At 46.7% G+C, this 26,927-nt stretch overlaps 1 protein-coding gene across 1 annotated transcript in view; it reads left to right on the top strand.

Moving 5' to 3' along the window:
- The window catches only part of DNAH8 (dynein axonemal heavy chain 8), an 8,835,797-nt gene that overhangs the window by 5,873,655 nt on the left and 2,935,215 nt on the right, over positions 1–26,927 (top strand). The window contains exon 54 of the mRNA XM_069608756.1: positions 1,485–1,627. Coding sequence (XP_069464857.1) covers positions 1,485–1,627 — 143 coding nt within the window. The remainder of the gene's footprint in view (positions 1–1,484; positions 1,628–26,927) is intronic.

Here is a 26,927-nt window from a genome sequence, read left to right as displayed (position 1 = left end):
TATGACAAATTCCATTGGCAGAAACAGGCTTGCAGGAAAAGCCATGAGCCAAGGGGCAAAAAGGCATCCCCAAAATCCAGATGAAATTGTTTAAGCCGTTCTTGTGGGGGCAGTAGGGATTCCACACAATTCACTTTCCGGTTTTAAATGTGAGAAATATGGTGTGTTTTGGTGTCCCTGGTGAGCACAAGTATCTTAGGCTCTTTTCAATGTGCCGCATCAACTCCTACTTCAAGCCAGACTACAGTGTGGATTCTTTGCATAACTCAGTAAACCTCTCCAGGTGGGATAGAGAGCAAATGGGCTAAATTAATGACACAATGTAATTAGAAACATTGGTGATCATTTTTCTCGACATGAAGAAGCTTCAGTTTTTGTCTACACAGCACTTAAGGTCAGCAGTAGAAGCTTAATTTGCATTCATGACCTTGTTTGGGTGGACGGGTGGACAGCAGAATGGTGTCCTTTGAAGTTCAAAACAAGCTGGTAGATAATTGGGGGCATATGACACTCTTGCTAGCCTTCTGTATGCTGTTGTTTTGGTACATTGCTTTGCATTTGGGAAACCTTACATTCTTGGGCCTGCACAAGACCACTTTCCGCCTCCACAATATAGAGGAGGCTTTCAATCAGCAATAGAAAGGTGGATTTAGTAATTGTTCTAAACGGTTGGAGGACCTGGGCTTGCCTAATGCCCATCCTCTCTGGAGCACAGTATGGACTATCTGTGAAAACTAATCTTGGTTGGAATGGGGGCGGATGGGGAACTTGTAATGGGTAAATGGAACCTTTGGAACTTGCAACTGGGTAATTGGGTAAATGCTCAGGGACAGGGACTTGTTAATGGAAATATTCCATTGGCCATACCAATAGCGTAATTTCATAACATTTGGAGGGTGCCCAACTAGATCCAGGAAACCAGAGAGGAACATAGGCATTTGGCCTCGACAGGAGGAAAGGAACTGGTTTTTGCAGGAGGGTCTGGGCGGGGATTGTGCGGGTGGTGGGAGAGAGCACGCAAAGGTGGTGGGGATACACGGAAAGGCTGAGTAATGGAGGCCTGGATAGGAAGGCGGAAAGGCTGAGTAATGGAGGCCTGGATAGGAAGAAGCCAGCTGGCTGGAGCTAATATGGACTTATCTAATGAAATCGCATACGTGTTCTACAGCTTTGGATTGGCTAGTGCCTTCACCCCAGATACCAAGTCATACACAGTTCTCATATACCACTGTCCAAACCAATAGTTTTTGCTCATTTGGTTTTTGTGGGCGAGCTAAAGCCTACAAACTAACCTAGTTATACAAATGAAGTGTTATATTGCTGCACATTGTAAAATTATGACTGCTAGTCTAATATATTTAACACCAAAGTAAAACATGAGATAAAATGAGATAACATGAGATAACCTAATTTACTATGCTGACTATCAAGTGCTGGTAACGAATGCTGCAGATCTTTTTTGTAACCTTAAACGTGTTTTACAGGTAAATGGGAGAACTGGGGTACCCAAGTTCAAGAATATACGTATCCATCAGATTCTGTTCCAGAATATGCATCTATTCTTGTTCCAAATGTTGATAATGTCAGATCGCAGTTTCTAATAGACACGATTGTGAAACAAGACAAAGTGAGTAACTGTAACTACATATAACATTACAATTGTTACACCTTTCCATTCATTTCCTGTGTAAATACGTGTCCCCATTTTACCTATTTAACAAATCAAATGTTCATCTCTTTTTTTGTAAGACAAGGATAGTGAAATGTGTAATAAGTGTACTGCTGATATAACACCCACTTACACGTTTAAAAAAATGTTTGTATCATTGTCGTATATATTAGTTAGGTCCAATAAACGTTTATAACAACAACAAAAAACGGCCAGGATGTCGCGTTCAGCGTGGACACTGTTTATGAAGTCTAGTCCCAACACAACCAGGTAAATGACTGCATTTTCTGTGTAACTACTAAAGGAAGGCATAATGCATCAAATTGATCTCAGTTGGAACAGGCATTTTGTGTCCAGTGATTTGATATGTAGCTTGAGCCCTTAACTGGCTGTCCATTTAGATGCTAATATTCTTTACTGCTTTGGTCAAGTGTGGGAAGTTTCCTATTTCTTCTGAATTGTGATGGGCTTAGGTGCATGTTGCTTTGGTGGAGCAGATTAGGAGTTGTGTTGTACATTAGTTGAGTTCAATTTCATTTCAGTTTTCCGAGGGTTTACTTGTATAGGATACGTTACGAGGTCCAGTTAAACTTCCCAGTTGCCTGTGTAAAATGTGAAGATCATTTGTTTGTCATTGGTGGTGTTGTAGCATGTGAGCAAGGGTTTTCTTATGAGCTGCATCATCAACGCCATATAAATGTTGAACAGTAGTGGAGTGAGACTGGATCTCTGCAGAACTCTGCATTTGATGCAGTGCCATTTGTACTGGAATACTGATCCCTGTATTGTCAGCAAGGAAGGATGTAATCCAACGTAGTGCTTCTTGGGTTAAACTAGCTTTCTTTTGCCTTCCATTGAGTATGTTATGGGTATTATTGTCAATATGTCAAGTAAATGATGGCACTTGGATCATTTGTAGCTGCACTAATCTATATAATTGGTAGCCTAGATCAGTTGCAGGGCTGATTATGTATCCTGAAATTTACCTGGGCTATATAGAGATGCTGTTTGTTTCAATGTGGTCAATAAGTTGGCAGTTTAGTTTAGTTAAGTTTATTTATTTATAGAGCGCACCAAACCCTTAGGCAACTGGGCGCTAAACTTACATGTTGCGATAATACCGACTTTTATAGAAAATAACAGCAATGAAAAAACAGCATTTACAGTCATACATGATATAAGCAAGAAAGTATAGCAGATTGAGTATAGACAAAAATGTACAAGGTGCAGGTATGTACAAGGAGATGTGTGCCAGGACAAGGTTAGGCAATAGAAGTAGAATCTTGCTTGTGGAGCTAAATTTTGGTCTTTTTCCGGAATATGTGGTAGGACGGCAGCAGTCTCTAGATGTATCTAGATGTATATTTCTAGGACCTTGCCAAGTATGCCGTCTTAGAAAAAGGATGATTGTTTGCTGGGTGCTCGTTTCCTTAAATGGAGAGGTGTTGGGCATTTGTTAACAAACCTTACTCTGTCAGCGACTGTGAAATGCATTAGCTACTGCTCCTGCGAAAGACTGGAATACTTGTGTGGTGCTTTTTCAGAGAAGGCTTTGCTTTTGTGGTCTAAGACTACCTTCACAACTCTTCAGCTTGCTTGAAACTGTCGCTAGTAATTTCTTTCAATCTGGTAAATTTTGCAAAAAAACAGCTGCATCATGGGGCCCACTTATTAAATATGGTATGTTGGAATTGAGAGAAACTTTCATCCTTCTCCCATCTAGCATGACCTCCCACAACATCTGAAGTAGGTTTAAAGTCATATGGCAAGATTCTCCACCATCTGATTGATTCATTAGAGTGTATGACAATGCCAGGTAGAACCTTGACTTCTCCAAATGTGCTATCTGGATTCCATAGCTTTAGCAGAGTTTGTATGGTAAATGTCTGGGTGCAAACCCCTAACTTACCAGTAGAACCAGTGTGCTCTGAGCCTAGAAACCTCTGACTATATCCCTGCCTACATACTTGTCTGCCTACTCTTGACATCTTGCTCGAATCCTGTTGAGTCTGGAGTATGCTGCAGCAGAATCCTACAATGTCTCCATCAAATTCTCTCCTGTTCCCTCTGTAGACCTGCCCTTTAGATGCACTCTCTGCTCCACCAACCAACAAATACTTCACATATTTAGTACACAGTGTGATGAAATTACTTTTGCTCTGCAGAAGTACTTGAATGAGTAATGGCTAAACCACCTACTTAGCCCTCACACTTTTTTTTATCAAGTATTTTTTTCCAGTTTTCCATTTTCCAAACCATCAAGACAGGATGATCATTGCAACATATCAAACTTACAATGCTTAATATAGATCAAAATAGAAGATAACTATGCAAATTATCCAAATAATATCTAAATCAAAATCAAAATGATTGGTCTGAGCATCGAGGGGTGGGGAGGGTGGGAATATTCCTAATAGACAGTTGTAGGCCAGTTTCGCATTATCTCAAATCTCTCTGAGAATGTTAAAACCTAAGTTGACACTGTCGACCTCATTATTTCAGAGGAGAGAGAAATTATGGAGAAGTTGGGGGTTTGTTGTATGCATGTTGCTTGCATTTAAAATGTTCTATAAATGGTCCATATGCCGCTAAGTATTTTGCATAGGTATCGGGCAAGATCGCCAAGATCTTCTCCATGGATAGTGTTTCCCATATCTTTATCCACCAGCAAGCTATGGGTGTTCCCTCAGGGGCTTTCCAGAACTGTGCTATCGTCAAGCGGACTGCATTTAGCAGTTGGGTAATTAAAATATGCCCGGTTACCCCATTAGTAGATATAGCTCTTCCTCGTCATCACCGCCACAGAACTAGCACAGGTGGATCCAATTAATTGGGATTCCCAGTTCCCTTACCCATTTAGCCATGTATGGGTGAATCACGGATACCTTATCCAAATCCAGAATTTTATAGCATTGGGAAATTCTTTTATGGTCTGTCCCATCAGCTGCCAATAATTCCAGCCCCTTTGGCTTTCTAGCCGCTATGGTTCTCACCAACCAATTTGATACTCCGTGCCTTTGGTTAACCTAAACTTATCTTTGCTTTGGATAAACGTAAGGGAACCATCATTGCCATATAATTTCCCAAGAGTTAAGTGATCTCCCGTTTGCCAGACGAAAAAAAAAATCAACCTTATTCAGTCCTTGGGTAAAATCCAGATTCATAGATATCAGGGACAGGGGGCCTGGTCCCAGTCGTAATTGTATCCATATGCACCCCTTATCACAGTACTGAAGTGTGCATCTGGTGGTGGGCAATAGATTCCCCCTTCAGCTTCCCCCGCTGCCCCCCGAGGACATAAACGGTAAGTGTGATGAGCTCCCTTTTCTCCTAGATAAAATGTCCCTGGCCAGTTCACAAGGTAATGTGTCTTGTGTTTGTGTTTATTTAGCCTAGCATTTTGGGACCGTTCGCTATCAAGCATAGGATTCCTTTTTATCAGTTCTAGGGTTCCTTTTAGTCTCTTACTCTCAATTTCACATGTGGGTGCGAGACACAGACCCGCAATACTTTACACGGCCCGGTTCACTCTCTGACCAAGCCAGAGTTTCCTGCTTTAATCTCTCTCTGTCTCTCACGGAGTCCCAAACCCTCTTTTCCTCATGTGGGTAAAGGTCCCAGACTCACACTGGTGTGTTGTATTAGCGTGGTACACTTTCCTGCGTAGTATACAACATGTTCAGGCTCCCAGGCCCTCTTATTCCTGTTTTTTGGTTTGGGTGCGGGTTTCAGACTCACACGACTTCAGTGTATCCCCTTGATCACTCTCCTGCCAAGTATACAACTCACTCGGGATCCCATACCCTCATCTTCTCGTTCTCTTGTTTGGGTGCGGGTCGCAGACTCAAGCGGCTTTGTTTTATACCCTTGTTTCACTCTCCTGCCAAGTATACAACTCGTTCAGGCTTCCAACTTTGTATTCCTCCCATTGCTTTCCCGGACATCGTGCACCTCCCAGAGACCCTAAGTACTTATTTCCTTCCTTCTTACAGGTCACAACGGTTCATGGGCAGCTGTGTCCCTCTGCGAGACCCTGGTAGCGTTCAGGCTTTGATCTGGGTCTGAAGCAACTCATCAGCACTCCAGCACTTCTCGGCTGGACGTTCCTTCTTTCTTGCACTTCGCCGGGGCCTGGGATACCTGGAGGGCTTGCACGGTGGCAACCCAAGTAGTCCCAAGCTTGCGGACCACATTCAGGTTCTCCTTTTCCTCCATGTGCGACTTGCTTCGAATGGATTGTGTCCTCCCACGTATTCCTCATCTTATGATATTCGTATCCCAGCTCTGCTGCTTCAGAAGACATTTTTTTCACCAAGGGCCGCTGTTTTCGAGACCATGGAGTTGAAGTCCCTTGAGGGTCGACGTCATCCGCTGTATAAAGGGCTCGAGCAGCACCCGTTACCTCAGTTCTGTTTTTCCGACGCAACTTCTTCGTGTTATGAACGGCGCACCAGAAATTTCTTGGCTGATGTCCTCATCCTCTACTCCCTCCACACCCAAGACAGGGTTAAAAAAAATTCTGAAGTGTGGGAGGAAGATTTCTATAACCAACCCACATCGGAATTGCCTCTGGTGCCTCAGCCCAGACCATTGGGTTGACGAGTGCGGGTCCTGCCAGGCCAGGTCTAATAAGGCTCTTAGGGAACGCAGAGGTAAGCTGGCAGTGGGGGAGGAGAAATATAAGTCTTCGAAAAGACAAAAGGATTCGGATGAATCCAGTAGAAAATCTGGTCATGAGTCGAGGAGGTCGAGACCAAAGAGTCGCTCAAGGAAATCTTCCTCGTCTTCCACTAAAAAGTCAAAAAAGCAACATCATAGGTCTTCTTCCTCCTCGTCCTCCTCTGAGAGGAGAGTGACTTATCCATCAAAGCACGATGCCCCAGAAAAATGGGAGGCCTTCAGGGCTTCGATGCTGAAAATATTCGAGAAAGCGGCCCAGACCCCCCTCGAATTTGCCGCTTAGTGATCATGCCTCTACCCACTCTAAAAGTGACAGAGGAAAATCAAGATCTAAACACACAAGAGTTGAAAAAGAGTTAAGAGTGTCTTCAAGGGAAAGTTCCCCGACGCCTCGTACTAAGTCAAAGCCTCCAGTGCATAAATCAAGGCTAGCGGAATCAGCAATGACGTCGAAGTCTAAGCCAAAACTCGACTTGACACCTGTCATGATCTCTGCTTCCAAAAGATCAGGACTTGCCCGACTCCCTTGGAAGCAGACCCATAACCCCGGTTCCGAGTCCAATTGGGACCTTTTGGACCCTGTCCTGGTGCCAGTGGCACCAGGCTCATAAAGATGCCCAGTCCCAGCGCTGGAAGTGCCGGGCTCATAATGCTTGGGTGGACTTACCTGCAGCAGACCATGCTGCTTACTTACCTGCCAGTTGAACCCCTGATCCTCTTCTGTTTGGGACTACTTTTCCTGTTGGGTGGGGCAGGAGCCACTCCCTAGGTTCAGAACACTGGAACTCTTCTGGAAAGCAGGAACTCTTTTCTTAGGCGTGGCTGTGGAAGGAGACACCTAAGCACTACAGGAGGCTATTTAAACCACACCCGATGGATGAATCTTGCTTTGCGTTATTCTGCATTCTCTGCAGCAGAACGCTCATCGTGTCTTCTGCTTCTGATCCTGGGCCTAAGGGAACAAAGGCTTACCATCCTGGAATCCAGTCTTCAGCAGCACCTGTAAAGACAAAGAAAGAACAGGTTAGCACTACGGTCTTCAGTGGCAGCGCATCTCTTACCTGGTCCATCGGCTGTCACCAACGCCTCGCGCTGCATTCCGGCATCTGAAAGACAAAAGCTTACCAGCTCTTCGCACGCTCCGGAGGCCTTCGGCGCTGCATCCCGCATCTGAAAGTCAAAAGAAGGTGCGTTTAAAGACATTGGGCAACTTTATTACTCACATGCCATTACTCCTTCCCACGCCGAATCCAGTGGGTATTCCAGCACCCTTCAGCTTCTCTAAAGCTCCGAACTTGTACCTGCAAGATAAAAGGGACAGTTAGTGCGCATCGTGAAGCAGGCTACAAGCGCTTACTTACGTGCTTCCAGGGGCTTCTATTCCTCACGCGGGTTCGATCCTCAACTCTCATCAGCCCGCCATCCGCCATCGCCGGAACCCTGCAAAACAAGAGATATCATTACAAAAGACTTTTAAGACATTTGAAGTGCCCAGAACTTACCGTTCGTGCAGTTAACGACGGACAGCAGTCCTCTGAGGTCAAGAGGCCTGCACCCTTATCCAGTGAACAAACTGGTTACGGCACCCTGCCTCGAGGCAGATGGAGAGCTCGGCGTTCACTTACCTAAGGTGAGGGTGTTAACCTTTGGGGTTCTACAGGAGAAGAGAAAGGGAAGAGGAGAGAGGCACCCAATAACCCCAGTTCATTAATCCCATATTTTCTATCTGCAGACATCTTACTCTTCGAGTCAGACATACAGTGCACAGAGGTCCAGCCCAAAGAGCCAACCGTGTGTTACACATCACCTTTGAAGATACGGCATTCACCCAGTCAAGACCGGTGCCTCTGCGGGAATCAGGTGAGCGTTACAACACCGTCACCGACCAAGGTGTCGAGACCGCTGACGAAGCTGACGTCGACACCTTTACCTGTATCGAAGCCTCCTTCGACAGCATCGAAGCCTCCTTCGACACCGCCGAAGCCAGCATCTTCCCCATCAACACCGTTGACCCCTATCGAGGCCTTCTTTGATTCCAAGACCCAAGTCGACGCCATTGTCCATACCTAGGCCAATTCCAACTTCTTTACCTGAACAGACTTTCCACCCTCAACCTAGACAGGAATTTGTTAGATCCATGTCATCTATACATGAGGAACATTCCTCTGAAGAGGATGTCACTCCAGCTGGAGTTAGATTTGGAGCCAGATAGGTCCCTGAAGAACTAGTGGACCCACAGTCTAAAATAACAGACCTTTATGACTGTCTTCAAGATGCAAGTGGCTTAGACACTTTACCTTAAGTGGATTTTTAAAGACCAGATCCTACAGATCATGCTGGTCCCAGTAATAGGAATTTTATGGGAAGGGTCATTTATTTTATGGGTTGGAAAGCAGCCTCCCCGGATTTCGACCAGGATGACATGACTGACATCCTGGGTGAGGGTCCTTTAAAAGATCCTGTTCTACCATTCCATAAAGCACTGCAAAAAAGGGTAATGGTAAATTGGAATACTCCCGATTCGATTACTACAGTAAATAAGAAACTGGTACCAAAATATAGACCAGCTCTATCAGATCCAGAATATTTATCCAAACACCCGCCTCCTGAAAGTTTAGTGTTTCAAGCTGCAACCTCCACTAGGCAATCAGCTTACCCATCAATACCACCAGACAGGAACGGTAAAAAAGTGGATGCTTTGGCCTGGAAAGCTTTTTTCTTCGGGCAGCATGGCCATTAAATTGACTAATGTCACTTGCACATTAGCAAGATTTACTTATACCCTGTAGGAATGCATGTCATCAGCGGCTGAACGCATCCCGAAGGTGAGGAACAGGATGGTTTCCTGGCTATAGTGAAGGATGGTAAAGAGGCTATGGAGGAATGCCTTCAGTCAGTATTGGACACTGCGGATAGTATCGGCAGGTCCATGGCATCTAGCACGGTCCTGCGCAGATTTGCATGGCTAAGAAAATCTGGGTTTGCACCTTAATATGCCCTTTGACGGCTTGAGGTTGTTCGGCAGCAAGGCAGATGAAAGTTTGGAGAAGCTGCAGACCTCAAAAGCGGCAGCAAAATCACTTAGTGCCGCTATAAGGCAACCTCAACAACACTCTTACACAGGCTCATCTTCCTGGAAGAGGCCCCCTTTTTGCTTCTATTCCTATTTTGGAAAAGGGAGGGGGCAGGCCAGTCAGAGAGGCCAACAGCGAAAACCCTTTCATGGTGGAAAAGGGAGAGGTGCTAGATCAGCCACAGCAGCGGCTAATACCTCCTCAGCCCCTGCTGCAGCCGCTGCAAACTATGAACAATAAATACAAAAGCTGTAAAGCAATGAGTTGGTAGACTATGATCTCAAGTTAGTGATCATGGCATCTAAGATATCCAAAAATTCTTCCTTAAAACAAAGAAAGATAATCTAGAGGAATAAGACATCTAATGTTATGAATAATTTCAATGGGTTATTTGAAAGAAAAAAAAGGGAAAACATACCTTTTCAAGAAAACATAGTAGTAAATAGACTTACAATTATGGTAAAAGCAAAAGTGCATATAAAGATTGGAGCACCAAATATTTTTTTTTTTTAAATTAGGTGAAACACAAACAGAGTTTTGAGTACATGTAAACAACGGTCTAAATTAACAAGTTTGTTAAAATTGAACAAAAAATGAAACACAAGCCAAATGAAAAATAAATAAATACATTTGTGCAAAAGTGTAGATTCAGGTCTGCCTACGTAAACTTGTCACATTTATTCATGTCATAAAGAACGGTCTCGAAATGATGTTGTTTCAAAATAGTTGGGGTTCCAAAAAAGAGAGACCTATACGTTTCGGCGGGCCACCTGTAGGGCTGTTGATCTAAAAGAAAACACCTTCTTCGGGGCATAGTAAGAAGTAATAGTCCCTGCAGGGAAGCACACAAACCAAAAATACTAAATATCCAATAACATAAAGCTTTCTTTGTAATTCTCAGTTGACTATCTTAAGTTGACAAGGTGTCTAAACAATTTCTTCAAAGGGATTTTTTACATGTCTACTAATTTGTTTTTTCCAGAAAAAGAACCTTACCCAAATCAATGTGAGGGGGATCTTCTAGACAAAGTTTCCTGACGCAGAAATCACCTCAGTGCCAACCATGAGCACAGGTGTCTAGTGAAGAATCAAAGCCAGTACTCATCTGTAAAACCTATAAATCAAGGTATATAGGTTTGGGTTTACACTCAAGGTTATAGCTCGGATAGATGTAAAAAGAGGACAGTCATGTGCCTACCTGTGTAGAAATGCTGCCCTGGTACCCGTAAATTGATGGAATCCTAAAGTGGTGGATTCGCCATCTGAAGTCAGTCTTGAAAGTAGTTATTTTGCAGTGTTCAAGCTGATGAAAATGATGGTAAAAATAGAAATAAAAAATGTGTAGATGCTACACACGCAAAGGCATCAACAATTGCAGAACATGGAAGAACGGTGCTTACTTGTCCGACTTGGCTTGGTGACTAGAGCCAGGTGTATTAGATGCCAGCCATATATCTGGTACCGGGTGAATAACCGTGGGCAAGTTCCATATGTAATTTAGGAAACCTATGAGGGAAAAACAAATGAAGCCCCATAAGAAAGTAACCAATGGTGACTGTTATATCCGCCCTACGTCCCGCAGCGCAGTGACGTAGGGCAAGTTAATAAAAGCCCCGCCCCCTCGAGTGGGAGGCAGTTCCGGGCAAAGCGAAACCAGCGTGTGTGTGTGTGTTCTTTCAGCGCTCCTGCCTAGGCCGCGCTCCAGCCCACGCGGCCTCCTGGACCGGAGCCAGCCCCTTCGTGCTGGGCCTCCGGAGAACACAACAATGGCGACGAGGTGAGCGAGCATCCACGCGCTCCACCACGACCTTGCACGCGGAAGCCACACGGACGCTCCGTGTGAATTTTTGGACACCCGGTGGGGGCCCCCACGATCACGTGACCCCCACCCCCCAAAAAAAAAAAAAAAAAAGTTTTTTTTCATTCCCCTCCCACACCTCATCCTCAGGGGGTGCAATTTTTTTTTTTCTGCTCTTCTCGTGTCATCCCGGTCATCACCTGCACAACGTCTCCTGCATGGCACACAGGCCACGAAGCGCCAATCCATCGGAGTACAAGTGCCGGTAGGACACTGCCTCAACACAGGGCGCGCACGAACCCAGAAGGCAGAGAATCGGTGATCAAGCGCACGCAACACCATGGCTCTGGGTCATCGACCCCTGGACCATCCACACCGTCCAGGATGGCGGCAAACCTGTCTATGGCGTCACCACCGCCTCGCACGCAGGGGAGTTCGTCGACGTTGATCCAACCATTCGACCCATTCACAGACCCATCATCCAGTGGGCCCAGATGGCAGCTATGGCTACAGAAGTTTGAGATGGCCATGGAATGTAAGGACGTCACGTCTTCCAGAAAAATGAAAGCTCATCTACTCCTCAGTGCGGGCGACGAGGTGCTGCGCATTTTTAACTCCTTGGATGTGGATGACGGCCAAGATGCATACCGGAGTGCGAAGGACGCTCTAACAGCACATTTTCTCCCGCAACTAAATCCAGACTATGAAACCTTTATCTTTTGCACAACCATCCAGGCCACCAATGAGACTCTCGACGCCTACCACACGAGGCTGAGGAAGCTGGCCATGTCGTGTGAGTTTACGAACACTGAAAGGGAGATCAGGAGGCAAATCATAAATGGAATTCACTCGGAGAAGCTGAGGCGTCTCGTGCTCAGTGAAAAGGGCATCCCCCTACAACGCATCCTGGAACTGGGTCGACAGAGGGAGCTTGCCCACTCCAGGGCCGCCAACATGGAAGTGACCCTACAAAAACTCCAGCCGTCATTTTCCACAGCGATGGTTGCTCAAATCTCGGACAGACAATCAACGAGGAGCGAAAGTGGCAGCGGCTACACCCAGAACAGGTGGCAGCCTCGAGCACCAGGACCAACCGAATGTGGATGGTGTGGCGGTCAAAGGCACGGAAGGCGAAACTGCCCGGCGCAAGGCACCACGTGCGGAGCATGCGGCAGGAAGGATCACTACGCGAAAGTGTGCAGATCAGTGAACACGCCACTACAGCCTCCACAAGGATCCCAGAAAAAAGGGTCATCGAAAAAAAAGAAACAAGCCAGCGCGAGGAGGGTAGCGGTAGTCAACTCCTCGACAGAAGAAGAAGGGGATGACCTCTCAGCCCTACGACAAACAGCAGGCACGGAGAACGAAGGAAAGGGCCGAAAGGTGTACTTAGTATCGACACTAAACCAAGGGCCAGCACCGTCGAAAAGAACCGCCAGGTGACGAAAATGCATGGTCAACATACAAGGCCAGGACATACAAATGACCATTGACACGGGGGCCTCGGTAAACGTCATGCCAACCACCGTTTTCCAAACCCTCGCACCACGACCCGAGCTAAAATCCACAGACACTCGGCTATTTGCCTACGGCAGTCGGAAACCTCTACCAGTCATCGGGAGGTTCCGCACCACTCTTGAGCATGGCGAACAGAAGTTATGGTCGAAGATCTATGTTGTCAAGGCGGGAATTGAAAGCCTGCTGAGCGGAGATGCGGCTGAAGACCTGGGCGTGGTCAAATTCATATGCCACGTTGACGACACATCCGAGGTTGAGAACTTCCTCAGGCAACACCCCAAGCTACAGAGGGGGATAGGCTGTCTCAAAGGAAAGACCATCAAACTACATATTGATCAATCAGTGCAACCACACGCGGTAAGACACCGAAGGACACCCTTCCACATGAGGGAACAAGTTGAGAAGGAGTTAAGGTCACTCGAAGCCGCTGGTATTATTGAAGAAGTCACAGGACCAACACCGTGGGTTTCCCCGATGGTGGTCACCCGGAAGCCCAAACAGCCAGGAAAAGTTTGGATCTGCATTGACATGCGCCTGCCCAATGCAGCCATCAAAAGAGAGCGACACATAACGCCTACAATTGATGAAATCATCACTGACCTCACTGGATCGTGTGTGTTCTCGAAGGTAGACCTAAAGGCGGGGTACCACCAGCTGAAGCTACACAGAGAGTCGCGCTATATCACCACGTTCTCAACCCACCTAGGTCTGAGGAGGTACAAGCGCCTGAGTTTCGGCATATCGTCGGCCGCGGAGGTTTTTCAACAGACCTTCCAGGAGGTCATCAGAGGCATACCAGGGGTATTGAACGTGAGCGATGACATCCTAATACATGCACCGGACACCAAGGAACACATCATGAGACTCAAGACACTACTGGGCAGGCTGGAAAGCGCCGGACTCACAATCCATCGAGAGAAGTGCGAGTTCCTAAAACCGGAAATAACTTTTTTTGGATACAGGTTCGACCGCACCGGCATATCACCTGATCCCCAGAAAGTGGCGGACATACAAGCTGCCAGCCCCCCCACGACTCCCACCGAGGTGCGCAGTTTCCTGGGAATGGCCACCTACTGTGGCAGATTCATTCGGAACTTAGCAACCCTATCCGAACCGCTGCGGGAACTAACAAAGGCCAGCACCAAGTGGGACTGGGGGCCCGAATGCCAGGAAGCATTTGAGAGCATAAAAGACTCCCTGTCGACTGATACCAAGATGGCCTACTACGACACGGACTTCCCGACCAAACTATTTGTGGATGCCAGCCCAGTCGGACTTGGAGCAATCCTGATGCAGGTCACGAAAGAGGGCACCAAAAGGTCGATTGCATATGCATCCAGGGCGCTCACAGCAATGGAACAAAGGTACTCCCATATAGAAAAGGAGGCAATCGCCGTTCTATGGGGGTGTCGACACTTCCACATGTACCTATATGGGCGTAAGTTCACGGCGATCACCGACCACAAGCCCCTACTACCAATCTTCATTGGGTCATCGGCACACCCACCAGCCAGAATCACCAAGTGGTTACTACACCTCCAGCAATATGATTTCGAACTTGTCTACCAACCGGGCAGTGGCAACCCCGCGGACTTCCTGTCGAGACACCCACGACCAGCCACCCAGCAGGAAGTGCTAGTCGCCGAAGAAACGGAGGAGCACATTTGTCAAGTAGTCCACACCCTGAGGCCCAAAGCGATAAACATTGAGGACATTGCAACAGAAACCCAGAATGACCCCTTTTGCGATCTGGTAAAAGATGCCATCATGTCAGGCAACTGGAAAGACTTCATGTCGCACACACGCAACAGAACCGAGGGGGCCAAGGAGTTCCTAGCAGGCATGTTCACGGTTCGGCAAGACCTCTCAATCACGGAGGGAGGGCTCCTGCTAAGGGGTGACCGCATCATCATACCCCCGAGGCTGCAGGACAGGATAGTTGCTCTAGCGCATGAAGGACACCAAGGGCTTGCAAGAACAAAGGCACGGGTCAGACACAGGGTATGGTTCCCTCACATCGACGATCGTAATGAGGACCTAGTGAACACATGTCTACCCTGCCAAATAACGAGTGGACCACCAGACCCAGAACCGATCCTATCGGCCGAGCGTGGCCGGGCACGATGGGAAGCGATCAGCATTGACTTTTGCAAAATCAGAGAGGGTCTACATCTACTGGTGGCAATCGATGACCACTCACGCTATCCAGAGGTCGAGATACTGGAGTCCACCGCCGCGGAAGTGGTCATCCCGGTAATAGAAAAGATGTTTGCCACCCATGGTCTGCCCACGACCATTAAGAGTGACAATGGACCCCCATTCACAGGGGAGGAATTCAGGTCATACCTACAGGAACTGGGCATTAAATATCACCACATCATGCCAAGGTGGCCACAAGCGAATGGGGTCGTCGAGCGATTCATGAGGACCATCAACAAGGTACTCCGAGTATCAAAGGCAAACGCCAGCCCGTGGAGGGTCGACCTATTCCGGTTCCTAAGGAACTATCAGGTCACCCCCCACAGTACCACGGGCATACCACCTGCTGACCTTATGTTCGGAACTATCATCAACTCGTCGATCCCCCATCATCCAAGCAGAACCCCTGACGACGTCGACCATGCACGCGTGGAAACGAGGAGAACACGTGCCAATGCTCACATGAGCGCCAAGAGAAGAGCAAAGCCCTCAAACCACAGAGTGGGCGACCAAGTCATCATGTTGCGAAATCCCACGAAATCCAAGTTAGACACCAGGTATGAGGAACTGCCATGGACTATCAGCAACCGGCGTGGGACCATGATAACTGTCACACGGGGAGGTCGGGAAGTAACAAGGAACGCCTCCTGGTTCAAGCCCGTGCCCCAGCACCTCTGGACGGACTGCGAGGGGCCTCACGACGACAACGAGCAACAAAGCAGCGACGTGCCGGCGCAAGACCCCGAGGAGGAATCCACAGGGGATTGCAGCTGGCAATCACCGAGACTGCCCAGCAGTGAGGACACATGCAGCGAAGGTGAGCAGACTTACGAACCGAGCGGGGACAGCCCCCAAGCGAAGCGGTACAGTCTGAGAAAGACCACGAGACCGCCTATGAGGCTGAATGACTATGTATGCTAAGCCAACAGCAGTGGCAGGAGTTTATAGTTAAGCATGTTGCTTATGTTTGTTTTGTTAGGTTATTTTGAAATAAAGGAGGAATGTTATATCCGCCTTACGTCCCGCAGCGCGGTGACGTAGGGCAAGTTAATAAAAGCCCCGCCCCCTCGAGTGGGAGGCAGTTCCGGGCAAAGCGAAACCAGCGTGTGTGTGTGTGTTCTTTCAGTGCTCCTGCCTAGGCCGCGCTCCAGCCCACGCGGCCTCCTGGACCGGAGCCAGCCCCTTCGTGCTGGGCCTCCGGAGAACACAACAGTGACAGAGCTAATAATGATTGAAAAGATTCTGTACAAACATTTCTAGCAAATGAAATGGAATAAAGCACAGGAAATGGAATACAGCAGGGGACCAAGTGCTGTGTTAGCACAAACGTGCAGAAGTCAGAGTCAAGAGTGAAAGCTTTTCCCCGCGGCAATTAAACGGGTCGAGCTACGCGGTGAAAGCTGTACCCGTGGAATACAGCAGGGGACCAAGCGCTGTGCTTGCACGAATGTTCAAAAGTCAAAGTGAAGAGTGAAAGCTCTTACCCGCGGCAATGAAGGGATCGAGCTACGCAGAGAACGCTGTAGCCGTGAGAAGCAGGTTTGCACTGAAGCCTCGCATCGTGTGTGTGCTAAAGCGGCTTCTACAAGTAAAATGAGTAATTAGCAGCAGCGCCCGCTACGGGTCCGCAGGGCTGGTAATGTGACATTGCTAGCCGTGATTGGACACAGACAGAATGCTGGTGCTAGTGTGAACCTAATAGGTTATTAGCGGCGCACCCACCCTTTGTGAGCAACCATGACGTGTCCGGCCCTGATTGGTTGTCAGCAACACACCCTTGCTAAGGGGTGTGTTCTATACCAGGAACCGTTGTCTCACGTAGACCAAATAGACTGTCTGGCTGCGAAGGTGCAGGAAAGGAAAGGAGTAACGGGCTAGCAAGGGAACTGGGCTAGCTACCGCCATACATAAACACGGTTGCAGGAAGGCGCCATACAAATAGCAGGTTATAATGAAAGGACAGAGATAAGTCCAAAGTGGGTACGCCCCCTGGCATGTGCCGTAGTGTGTGCCAATAGGTTGCTCAATTTTAGATGAGCCGGAATAAATCAAGGCGGCAAACCTGGTAATGGCATAGCAAAAAAGTTAAAATGTAGAAAGTTAAAGCACAAGGTGTAAATGCCAAAATGATGTGTAAAGAGTGAAATATTCCCGCGGTAGTATTGCAAGGAATATTCACATAGTTAAAGCCACAATGTTGGAAAGTGCTGCCAACTTGATGTAATGATGATGCCATTGTGAGAGAACAGAAGTCAAAAAGCAAAGATATGGCAGAGATGGTAAGTCCAGGCTGAATGAAACCCTGCTAGAGTCTGTTGAGGTCCCTGAGCTCGGGTTTGAATGAAGTAACGAATGAATGGACCAAGGATGATAATGGTCCTTTGATATTATAATGCTGGAATTAATTCTTCATTTAATCCATGGGTATGAGTTCCTAATCGAAAAATCCAAGGTGCTTCTTTATCCAGTACGTTTTAAGATATGTTGGTGGAGTCTTTTACTGTTTCCAGTATCCACCATAACATGTCATTGTGAGAGTGTTTCAAGGCCATGTAATGGTTTACAAGGGGGGCCGTGGTGGTTTTGCATCTAATGCGCAAGCGATATTCCGAAATTCTGATGTGCCCTGCTCTGCTTGTTTGTCCAACATACCTTCATCCGCAAGGACATTCAATGTAGTATTCCACATTTTTAGTTTTGCAGTTTGTCAGGTACGACAAGGTCCACACCCTCTCGCCAATTTTGAAGTCCTTCATTTTTTGGTAAAGGTGCATGCCATGCATGAACCGCATGGGTAATGGCCTTTAACTGATCGCAAATCCCATAGACATGTTTTAGGTAGCTGTTTGCGAAAGCTCGAGTGTACCAGCTTGTCTCGAATATTCGAAGCCCTTTTGAGAGTGAAGCGAGGTGGAGGTTCCTCAGGTAAATCAAGTTTTACAATATTCCAGTGTTTCAAAATGATTTTCTTAATTTGAAAGGCTTTGATGCCATGAGTAAGAACAAAGGTCATTTTGTTATTGCTCCCTGGTTGCTTTGAGGTCTTCACCCACAAGACACCGGTGTCTGGTATCTGGACGAATGGCGGGGCATTACATCAGATGCCTGGGCACCAGAGATAGTGACCTATGGTTACTGTCTTCCTTTTCATCAAAGACCTCAAGATCATCCACCGGGAGCCAACTCTGTAAAAATTCGAGACCCGCTCCTTGTGTAGGAGATTTTAACCCTGCTAGAGAAAAGTGCAATAGAACATGTACCTGTAGCAGAGAGGAAGGGCTGGTACTCCCCCTATTTTCACATCCCCAAAAAGAATGGAGGATTGAGGCCCACCTTGGACTTCAGAAGCTTGAACAAGTTCCTCAGGAAGGACAAGTACCAAGATGGTGACCCTTTCTCAGATCCTTCAGGCTCTTCAGCTTCAGGACTGGCTGGTTTCATTGGACCTTTAGGATTCTTACTTTCATGTGTCAATCCATCTCAAGCACAGAAACTACCTGAGGTTCGCAATTGGTGGTTCTCATTATCAGTTTTGGGTTCTACCATTTGGGCTGACCTCCGCCCGAGGGTTTTCACCAAACTGATGGCGGTGGTGGCAGCCAGCATCAGAAGAAGGGAGATTCACATCTACCCTTATCTGGACGATTGGCTAATCAGTGCAAGTTCATCTGCACGAGCCCCGGAACATCTGGCCTTGACCTGCTACTTCTTACACAGTTTGGCCTTCTCCCTCAATTACATAAAGTCACAAATGATTCCAAGCCAAAAACTCCAATTCATCAAAGCAATCCTGGACACTTCCTCAGGGAAAGCCTCGCCTCCCGAGGAGAGAGCTCACCACATTCTGCACATGGTAACGAAGTTTCAAAATTCCCAACATCTACCGGCTTTCGACTTTCTAAGGTTGCTAGGCCTCATGGCATCCTGCATTTTTCTGGTGCCAGAGGCCAGATTGAGGGTGAGATCCCTTCAATGGGCCCTCAGACTCAATGGTCCCAGTTTTCGGGGGAGATGTCAGATCTTCTACAAGTCCCGGTCTAAGTGGCTCAAGATCTCCTATGGTGGGCCTGTAAGGATAATATCCTCAAGGTGGAACCTTTTGGCAACCATGGCCTGAGATAACGGTAGTAACGGATGCCTCACCCACGGGGTGGGGAGCCCACACCAACGATCTGACAATCAGTGGTCGTTGGTCTCCATCGGAGTCCAAGCTACACATCAAACTTTTGGAGCTGAGGGCAATCAGACTAGCGCTGAGGGCCTTTCTGCCCTCTGTACGGGGAAAGAATGTCCTGATAATGACTGACAACACAGTGGCCATGTACTACTGAAACAAAAGAGGAGGCATAGGATCACTTCCACTATGCAGAGAGGCAATGCAGCTCTGGTTCTGGGCAATGCAAGAAGGAATCTCTCTATCGGCAGTTCACCTCTCCGGAGAACTAAACACGGCGGCGGACGCTCTGAGCAGGCAGAGCTCAGTCTCCCACGAATAGGAACTAGCTCAGGAAGTCCTTAAGAGATCTTCGCCATTTGGGGAACCCCTCAAGTGGAACTGTTTGCGACCGGGGCCAACCAGAAGTTCTCCAGTCCCCGTGATTCCTCACGTAATCAGGAGGTTGAGAAAGTTCAGTAAAACCATGATCCTAATTGCCCCGGTTTGGGCCAGATCCAATCCGGATTGGATTGGGCATGTCCATCTGCCCTCCAATACGTCTTCCACAAATAGAGGATCTTCTCTCGCAAGAGGAAGGTTGGGTTCTCCATCCAGAGGTCAAGACACTCCGCCTTCACGCATGGTTTCTGAGAGGCTACGGTATAAGGATTGGGACCTCCTGGATGACGTAATGGAGATTTTGCTTTCGGCCAGAAGGCCAGCAACAAAATCCCTGTATCGGTGTTGTTGGATCAAGTTCAGTAACTAGTGCAGGAATAAGAATGTGGATCCATTTCTTTTTAATACTCCAACAGTACTTTCTTTTCTCTTACACTTAGAAAATTTGGGGCTCCAAGTTGGTACTATAAAAGGTTACTTGGCAGCGCTATCTATCTTTAAGCGCTCCTCGGAAGATGTGTCCTATTTTAAAATGCCTTTGGTCATTCAATTCTTGAAAGGGCTGACAAATGTATACCCTTCGACACCTTTTCAGGTGCCCATCTGGAATTTAAATCTAGTCTTAAAATGTTTCATGTGTGCTCATTTCGAACCTTTACATTCTTGTCCTTTAAGACTGCTCACTCTTAAGACAATTCTGTTAGTGGCTATAACATCAGCCCACAGGGTAAGTGAGTTGCAGGCACTGTCTTGTAAGCCTCCTCACACCATTTTCCATAGGGACAAGGTTATTATAAAAGTCAAACCATCTTTCTTGCCTAAAATAGTGTCTGATTTCCATCTGTCACAAAAAATTGCCTTACCCTCCTTTTATCCTCCACCTCACACTAGTAAGGAAGAGGAAAGGTTGCATAGACTGGACCCAAAAAGGTCTCTCAGTTTCTGCATTTCCAGATTGGCAAATCTCCGACAATGTGACCAACTATTCATTGGGTATACTGGGCACAAATTGGGCCTTGCAGAAGCTAAACAAACTCTATCCAGATGGATAATTCTAGCAATCTCTTAATGCTATAAACTAGCTGGGAAAGAGCCTCCAGATGGATTAAGGGCTCATTCAACCAGAGGCATGGCAACTTCCACGGCTCTTCAGAGGGGCGTCCCGGTGCAGGATATTTGTGCTGCAGCCACCTGGTCATCAATGCACACCTTTGTAAAGCATTACTGCTACTTCATATCAAGGAGGACTATTTGCAAAGGCTATCCTTCATTCAGTCCATAATTAAAATTTCTAGTACTCCCACCTCCTAAATGACCACTGCTATGGGAGTCTATCATAAAATGAGGAATACGTGGGAGGGCACAATCCATTCGAAGAACAAGTTACTTACCAACTGTAAAGTGCTTTCGATTGGATGTTCCTCCCACGCATTCCTCATCGTCCCTCCCAACCTACCCCTCCGTACAGTTTACGCCAGTTGCACTCTAACTTCCTTAAGAGCCTGAGGACTTAAAACCTGATCAGTTGATGCGACCATGAACACCGTCAAAACAGAACTGAGGTAACGGGCGCTGCTCAAGCCCTTTATACAGCTGATGACGTTGACGCTTGACGGCGGCCCTCGAGGGACTTCGTCTGCGCGGTCCCGAACACAGCGCCCCCTGGTGAAAAAAATCTGGAGCAGCAGAGCTGGGATACGAATATCATAAGATGAGGAATACGTGGGAGGAACATCCAATCGAAAGAATGTTACAGTTGGTAAGTAACTTGTTCGTCTGTTGCTTTCCTGAACGGCTCCTGTTGTCCCTCCTCAGAAGAGAAACTCTCTCTCTCTCTCTCTCTCTCTCTCTCTCTCTCTCTCTCTCTCTCTCTCTCTCTCTCTCTCTCTCTCTCTCTTTCTTTGTCATCTCAGTCCCAGCTGAGCTGCTTTGAAAGTCCTGTGTGGGATTGACTTCTTTGGACCAATCTTTGGTAAGAAGCTAGAACGTTCACTCTGCTTCTCCAGAGTGATCCTCTAACTCCTGGTCATCATCTCCTTCACAGTCCCAGTTTTTAAACTACATGTATAATACTTTGTACTTTCTGGTCCCTCAGTCTTGTCAGATATGTTGTTCTGACTGACTTGACAGCAAAATACATTAACTCTGTTCAGCGAGGGGGAAGGATGGTTTAGGGTTGAAGAAGGGGTTGAGTGTATTGAAACAGGTTCATACCACGTTCTCTGCTGATGATGGTCGTCCCCTGTCCCATAAGGGGATTCCTTCCCTGTGTGATCCTCCGTCAGTACACCACCCCCCTGGGGACTATTGTACTGTGGATGCACCGCCCTGCCCCCATGAGAAAGGTCTCCCCCTCTAGGGGAGAAGGGACAACATCCTCAGATTCGTCACACTTCTTAGCCCACCAAATGTATTTAAACATAGCTCTTTGCATTTGTTTCACCACTATTGGTACAGCTAATGCCTGGAACATGTACAGAAGTTTTAGGACCAGTGCCATTTTTACTGCCACTTTTCTTCCTACCCATGATGTTTCCTAAAGATTCAGTTTCTACAATAGTTCATGAGACTTTGCCCATAGTGAAGGGACATTTTCTTGATACAAATACTCATATTTATGTGTGATCCGTACCCCCAGGTACTGCACAGATGATTCCGACCACTTACATGGGAATGCAATGTGCTCTAGTACCTTGAAGCATCTTCTTTGTGCTAGATGGAATTATCAATAAAATATCTCAGAACAAATAACCAGACAGACGACTCAAGGAAGATGGTAAAATACTGCTTTTATCTCAATGAAAGAAAGCAGGGTAAATTGACCTTCATCAACACAATGCTTTTTAGATGACACCTTTTTTGGTTATACATGGTTTATATACGTTCCCAAATGTCATTTATGGTGTCATCCTACGTGGCATATTACAAAACCTATCGACGGGAAGGATTGGATTAGGGCAATATATCTACTTCTAGAATGCATGAGTGTTAATTTCTCATTGGCTGCACCTTGTCTGTAGGACAGGCCCTGAGCTACTTCTACATACGTAATATACTGATTGCAGCAGAGGCAGCGGAATAGTGATTTGCAACATTGTATATGAAAGTGCTGTACAGGCCTTCTAATTGGTTGGCAACCCTATCCAACATTAGACATTTGACTACGTCTGCTCTTCCCTTGTTTTCCGACTAGTCCATCCTCTTTCATCGGCAGGCCTTATGCCAATGTCTTCCATCTGAAGTTGACCTTGCTAGCCTGCTTACTATCCTGAAACATTCAAGAGAGTATGGGCACACCACTATCTTAGTTTCAACCTTAATGAATATTCCTTGTTTGCAAGTTCTTCATCACGTGTTAGGAGACCATGAATGTGTCCATTTCAACCTTCTATTTACTGCAATTTGATTTTAATAAGCAGGGTGTCATTACACTCTCTGGCCTTTAGAGACTTGCTCACTCCACCTCACATAGGCTTCTGCCGTCTTGTTTGCCCAATATTTGGCTTCTGTAACTGTTCTTGTCCTCCCTAATCTTAGAAGAAATATGCCCTACGCACATGGTGTATTTATTCGAATCACTTTGTGCTCTGTATTCATCTCTCAAAATAGCATCCTTGGTTCCAGGCCAATGTTCGCCTTTATTCTGCACATGAAAACAGTTTCTTGTTCGTCTCTTTACTTTGCAGTGCTGGGCTCGTATTTTGAGGTAGCTCGGTTGATTCTTGACATTAGCCGTCGTCCATTTTCTTCCTATGGCCATCCTAAACAGTGTTCATATACCTCTTTTTAGCAAGCTTCTATATGCTTTTTCTACTTTGCGTTTTTACAGTTATTGATCCATATGTCACTTCATCTTCTTTGTGTTCATGATTACTTTATTTTTGGGTACATGTTTCACTTAATGCTTGCGTTACATTGTTACTTTTAAGTATTTTCATGTTGTTTCATCAGCCCTGGGTCCACCCTGAGACCCCCAGGACCTCAGCACTAAAACTGGGACTCCTGCAGCACAATGCACATCAGGAACAGCCATCCACATGGTAAGATGGACGCCGCAGAAATGAACAACAAGGCAAGGGCTCTCCACAGCCCACAACAAGCCAGCCGATTGGCCAACGATTGGTCCTATTGCCAACAGCCCAGTGCGCCGGATGGTGGAGCCGGCATCAGTAGAACGGCGAAGTAAAAGGGTGCAGGAGCTCTCTGCTGCTCTCCACTGCTTGCAGCCATTGCCCAGTGGGACCCTCATCTCCAAGAAATCGACCATTACCATTATCTGCAGCAAATGTGTATGTTCATGGCTGTAATTATGCTAACTTGCCATCCAGATACGTAACCGAATCCTGTGTGCGCATTATACCAATGCCAGAACCTACTGTGTCCCTCAAAGGTTGCGGTGCATTCCGCAAGCAGCCATGACCAAACTCCCTTGCTCACTCGCAGCCCCAACAGCGATCACACAGAGACTGATCGCGACTGCACCCACGTGTGCAGACACAAGGGAAAACCTTGTCCAAAGGTTTAGTCCCTACATCAAAGACACAAAGCGCCCCTACCCCCAGTCCTCCTCCTTACCATATGATAGTGATCTGGAAGATCGCAGCATAAAGGGACCTCTCCAACAGGCTCCTCTCCTATGTGAAGAACAAAGTTATGGCAGAAAAGTCACGAGTTCACAGCGCTTATACAGTGATTAAGAAAATAAACATCAAGGCTGCGGGTATCTGGGCGGTGTGGGTGTACTGCCAATACACATCCACAGGAATAGTTGAACAAAAACAAAGATGTTCCCAGTCTCACTGCGCCAAGAAATTATAATTAGTTGTTTGTGCAAAGAAAAGCCTTTATTGTTTGTGCGAAGAGAAGCCTGACACGTGTTTCAAGCTGTGTACAGCTTTTCATCAGAGGCTTAAATTGCATAGTACTTAGGTTGCAGCAATAGGAACTCCACATTTAGAGTAGGACAATGCCAGATACAGTTCTCAAAATGCCTCGCAGTTGCGGAAAGCTCAATGACCGCTTGTTTCAGTCTACTCGTGTTACCATCCTCTCCTATGTGCCCTGAGCACAGACACGGTCCTTGATTCACGACTCCCATACAAAACTCGAACTGGAGGAGTGTTCAGGAACTACGACCTCCTTGAAAGTAATGCAGCTTCAAATCTCCCATGTAGGTCTTCCTGGAAAGACAGCCGACACTCGATTAGCCATCCGGACTCCACCCCTTATCTGCTGACCAGAACACCCCACACACAGAAGCTAAGCATGCATACCTAACACATCCTAGCCATGCAGACTATAAAAGATACATCTACCCCCGAATAGCACTTGCAGCCAGAAATAGCAGGCGAGGCTATAGGACACTTACAAGCAGCCCACAATGCCTACCCCAAACCAAGGATATCTGAAATTCTCACCAAGGCACTGGATCGTATCCATCATACTCGGTCACTTCAGTTAATCATGCCATCAAGGCCAGGGACAGTAGCATACTACCACCCTATATGACCCCTACTAAAACCATTCACAGCACTCACTCTCACTTGGAGGCGATCTGTGCCCCAAATCTAAACACACCGCAACCTACTCAATCCGTCCTCAATTTATGCACACAGGGACAGGCTCCCGGGATGCAGTGCAAGAAGCACACTAACCAGCCAAAAGTAGCCCTTGTAAGCCCATCATGTGCCACCCATCAGTTAGCGGATTCCCCTCCCCTCTTAAATCAGCCCTCATTAATGTTAGATCCATCCCTGCCCATGCCATTGACGGCAGTGATATGATCCCTCTACAACATTTGGACCTTCTAGCCATAACGGAAACCTGGCTACATCAAGCCTCCAGCCCAGGCTTGGCATTAGCTATACCCGAAGGCTTGACTCTCCTGAGAAGTGACAGGTCTGATGCTAGAGGAGGAGGGGTTACCTTTATCCTTAGAGACACCATTCCTATGAGAACCATCACAATACCCAAGGAAAATAACTATGAGATACTGTCAACAAAAAATCACCTACTCTCCAACTGACTCAGTGAATATGCATGTTTTTTACCGCTCACCCAGCCCTATCTCTATAGGAAGTAGCATTAAGCCCACATCCAGATCAATCATATTAGGGGACTTCAACCTCGGACTGAATGATCCCATCGAACACCATGCCAGTCCCTCACTAAAACACTTACTGACCTAGGTTTCATACACTGCGTTAGAGCCATTACAGACAGCAAAGGCAGAACTCTAGTTTAGATAGCAGATCTGAATACTAAGGTCCACATCTCTGCCAGCACTCAATGTCCTTGTTTGGATCACCACATCCTCTCCTTCACCTTCCCACCATCCATGATCTCCCAGCCCTCACCCAGCCCCTTCCACCCATGTTGACGCGCAGTGCCCTTATGATAACTAGGGAGACCATCTGCCCCACCTCACCCCCTCCTCAGACCCCAACTCATTAGCAGACCTCTACTCTGACACATTGACCAAAGCATTGAATGCGGTAACCCAACTGACCTTGTGGAAAGCCAAACCTATCACTCATATCAAAGCATGGTTCTCCCTAGACCTCCAAGCCCTACACACTAACAAACGATAAGCAGAAAAAAGCACCACATCAAAACAATAGACTGGCTTTCTACAAGATTGATAAAGAATACAAACTTACCATTATTGCAGTTAAATCATCAGTTTACAACACCAGAATCGCAAACGCCACTTCCAATGCACAAGAAATATTCTGCATTCTTAGAAAACTGGAAACCCCAGCTGCCCCTCCTTTCACTATCAAGAAAGATGAGTTGTTGTGCACTAGCATCCAATCGGCTATGAAAGGCAAATAAATCTACTACAGGATAAAATCACTGTAAAACAAAATCTTATCAAATCCAAGATACCTACCACTGGTATCCCCTTACTCCCCGCCCCCATTATTCGGTCTACCACATCATTTAACTTCAGAGAATCTCGGTCGAAGAGACTGCAAACATTATTCGCAAGCTGAAACCTTCAAAATGCGAAGGTAACATATGCCCAGCACCTATTATTAAAGACTGCTTAGACATCCTAGCCCCCTTCATCACCAGTTTGATTAATGCCTCCAGCGAATTGTGTTCTTACTAACCTGAAAGAATCTCAGGTCCTTCCACTACTCAATAAAACCAACTTCGACCCTGCAGCCCCCAACAACTATCGGCCGATCACCATGGTACCCTTCCTGCTAAAGATCTTGGACAGGGCCGCCTACAACCAAACACAACCTTTACTGGAATCAAACCAAATGTTAGGGAAACGCCATTCGGGATTCCGACCTGGTCATGGAACCGGATCTTCACTATTAGACTTGAAAAATCAACTGGATAATTTCAGAGATGAAGGCAAGATAGCCCTACTCCTTCTCCATGACTTATCGGCTGCCTTCAACCTTGTTTACCACAGAACTC

This window comes from Ambystoma mexicanum, chromosome 4q, assembly GCF_040938575.1.
Source record: "Ambystoma mexicanum isolate Mex_15411 chromosome 4q, UKY_AmexF1_1, whole genome shotgun sequence".
Taxonomy (NCBI): domain Eukaryota; kingdom Metazoa; phylum Chordata; class Amphibia; order Caudata; family Ambystomatidae; genus Ambystoma; species Ambystoma mexicanum.
This window is presented reverse-complemented; position numbering and strand designations above follow the sequence as displayed.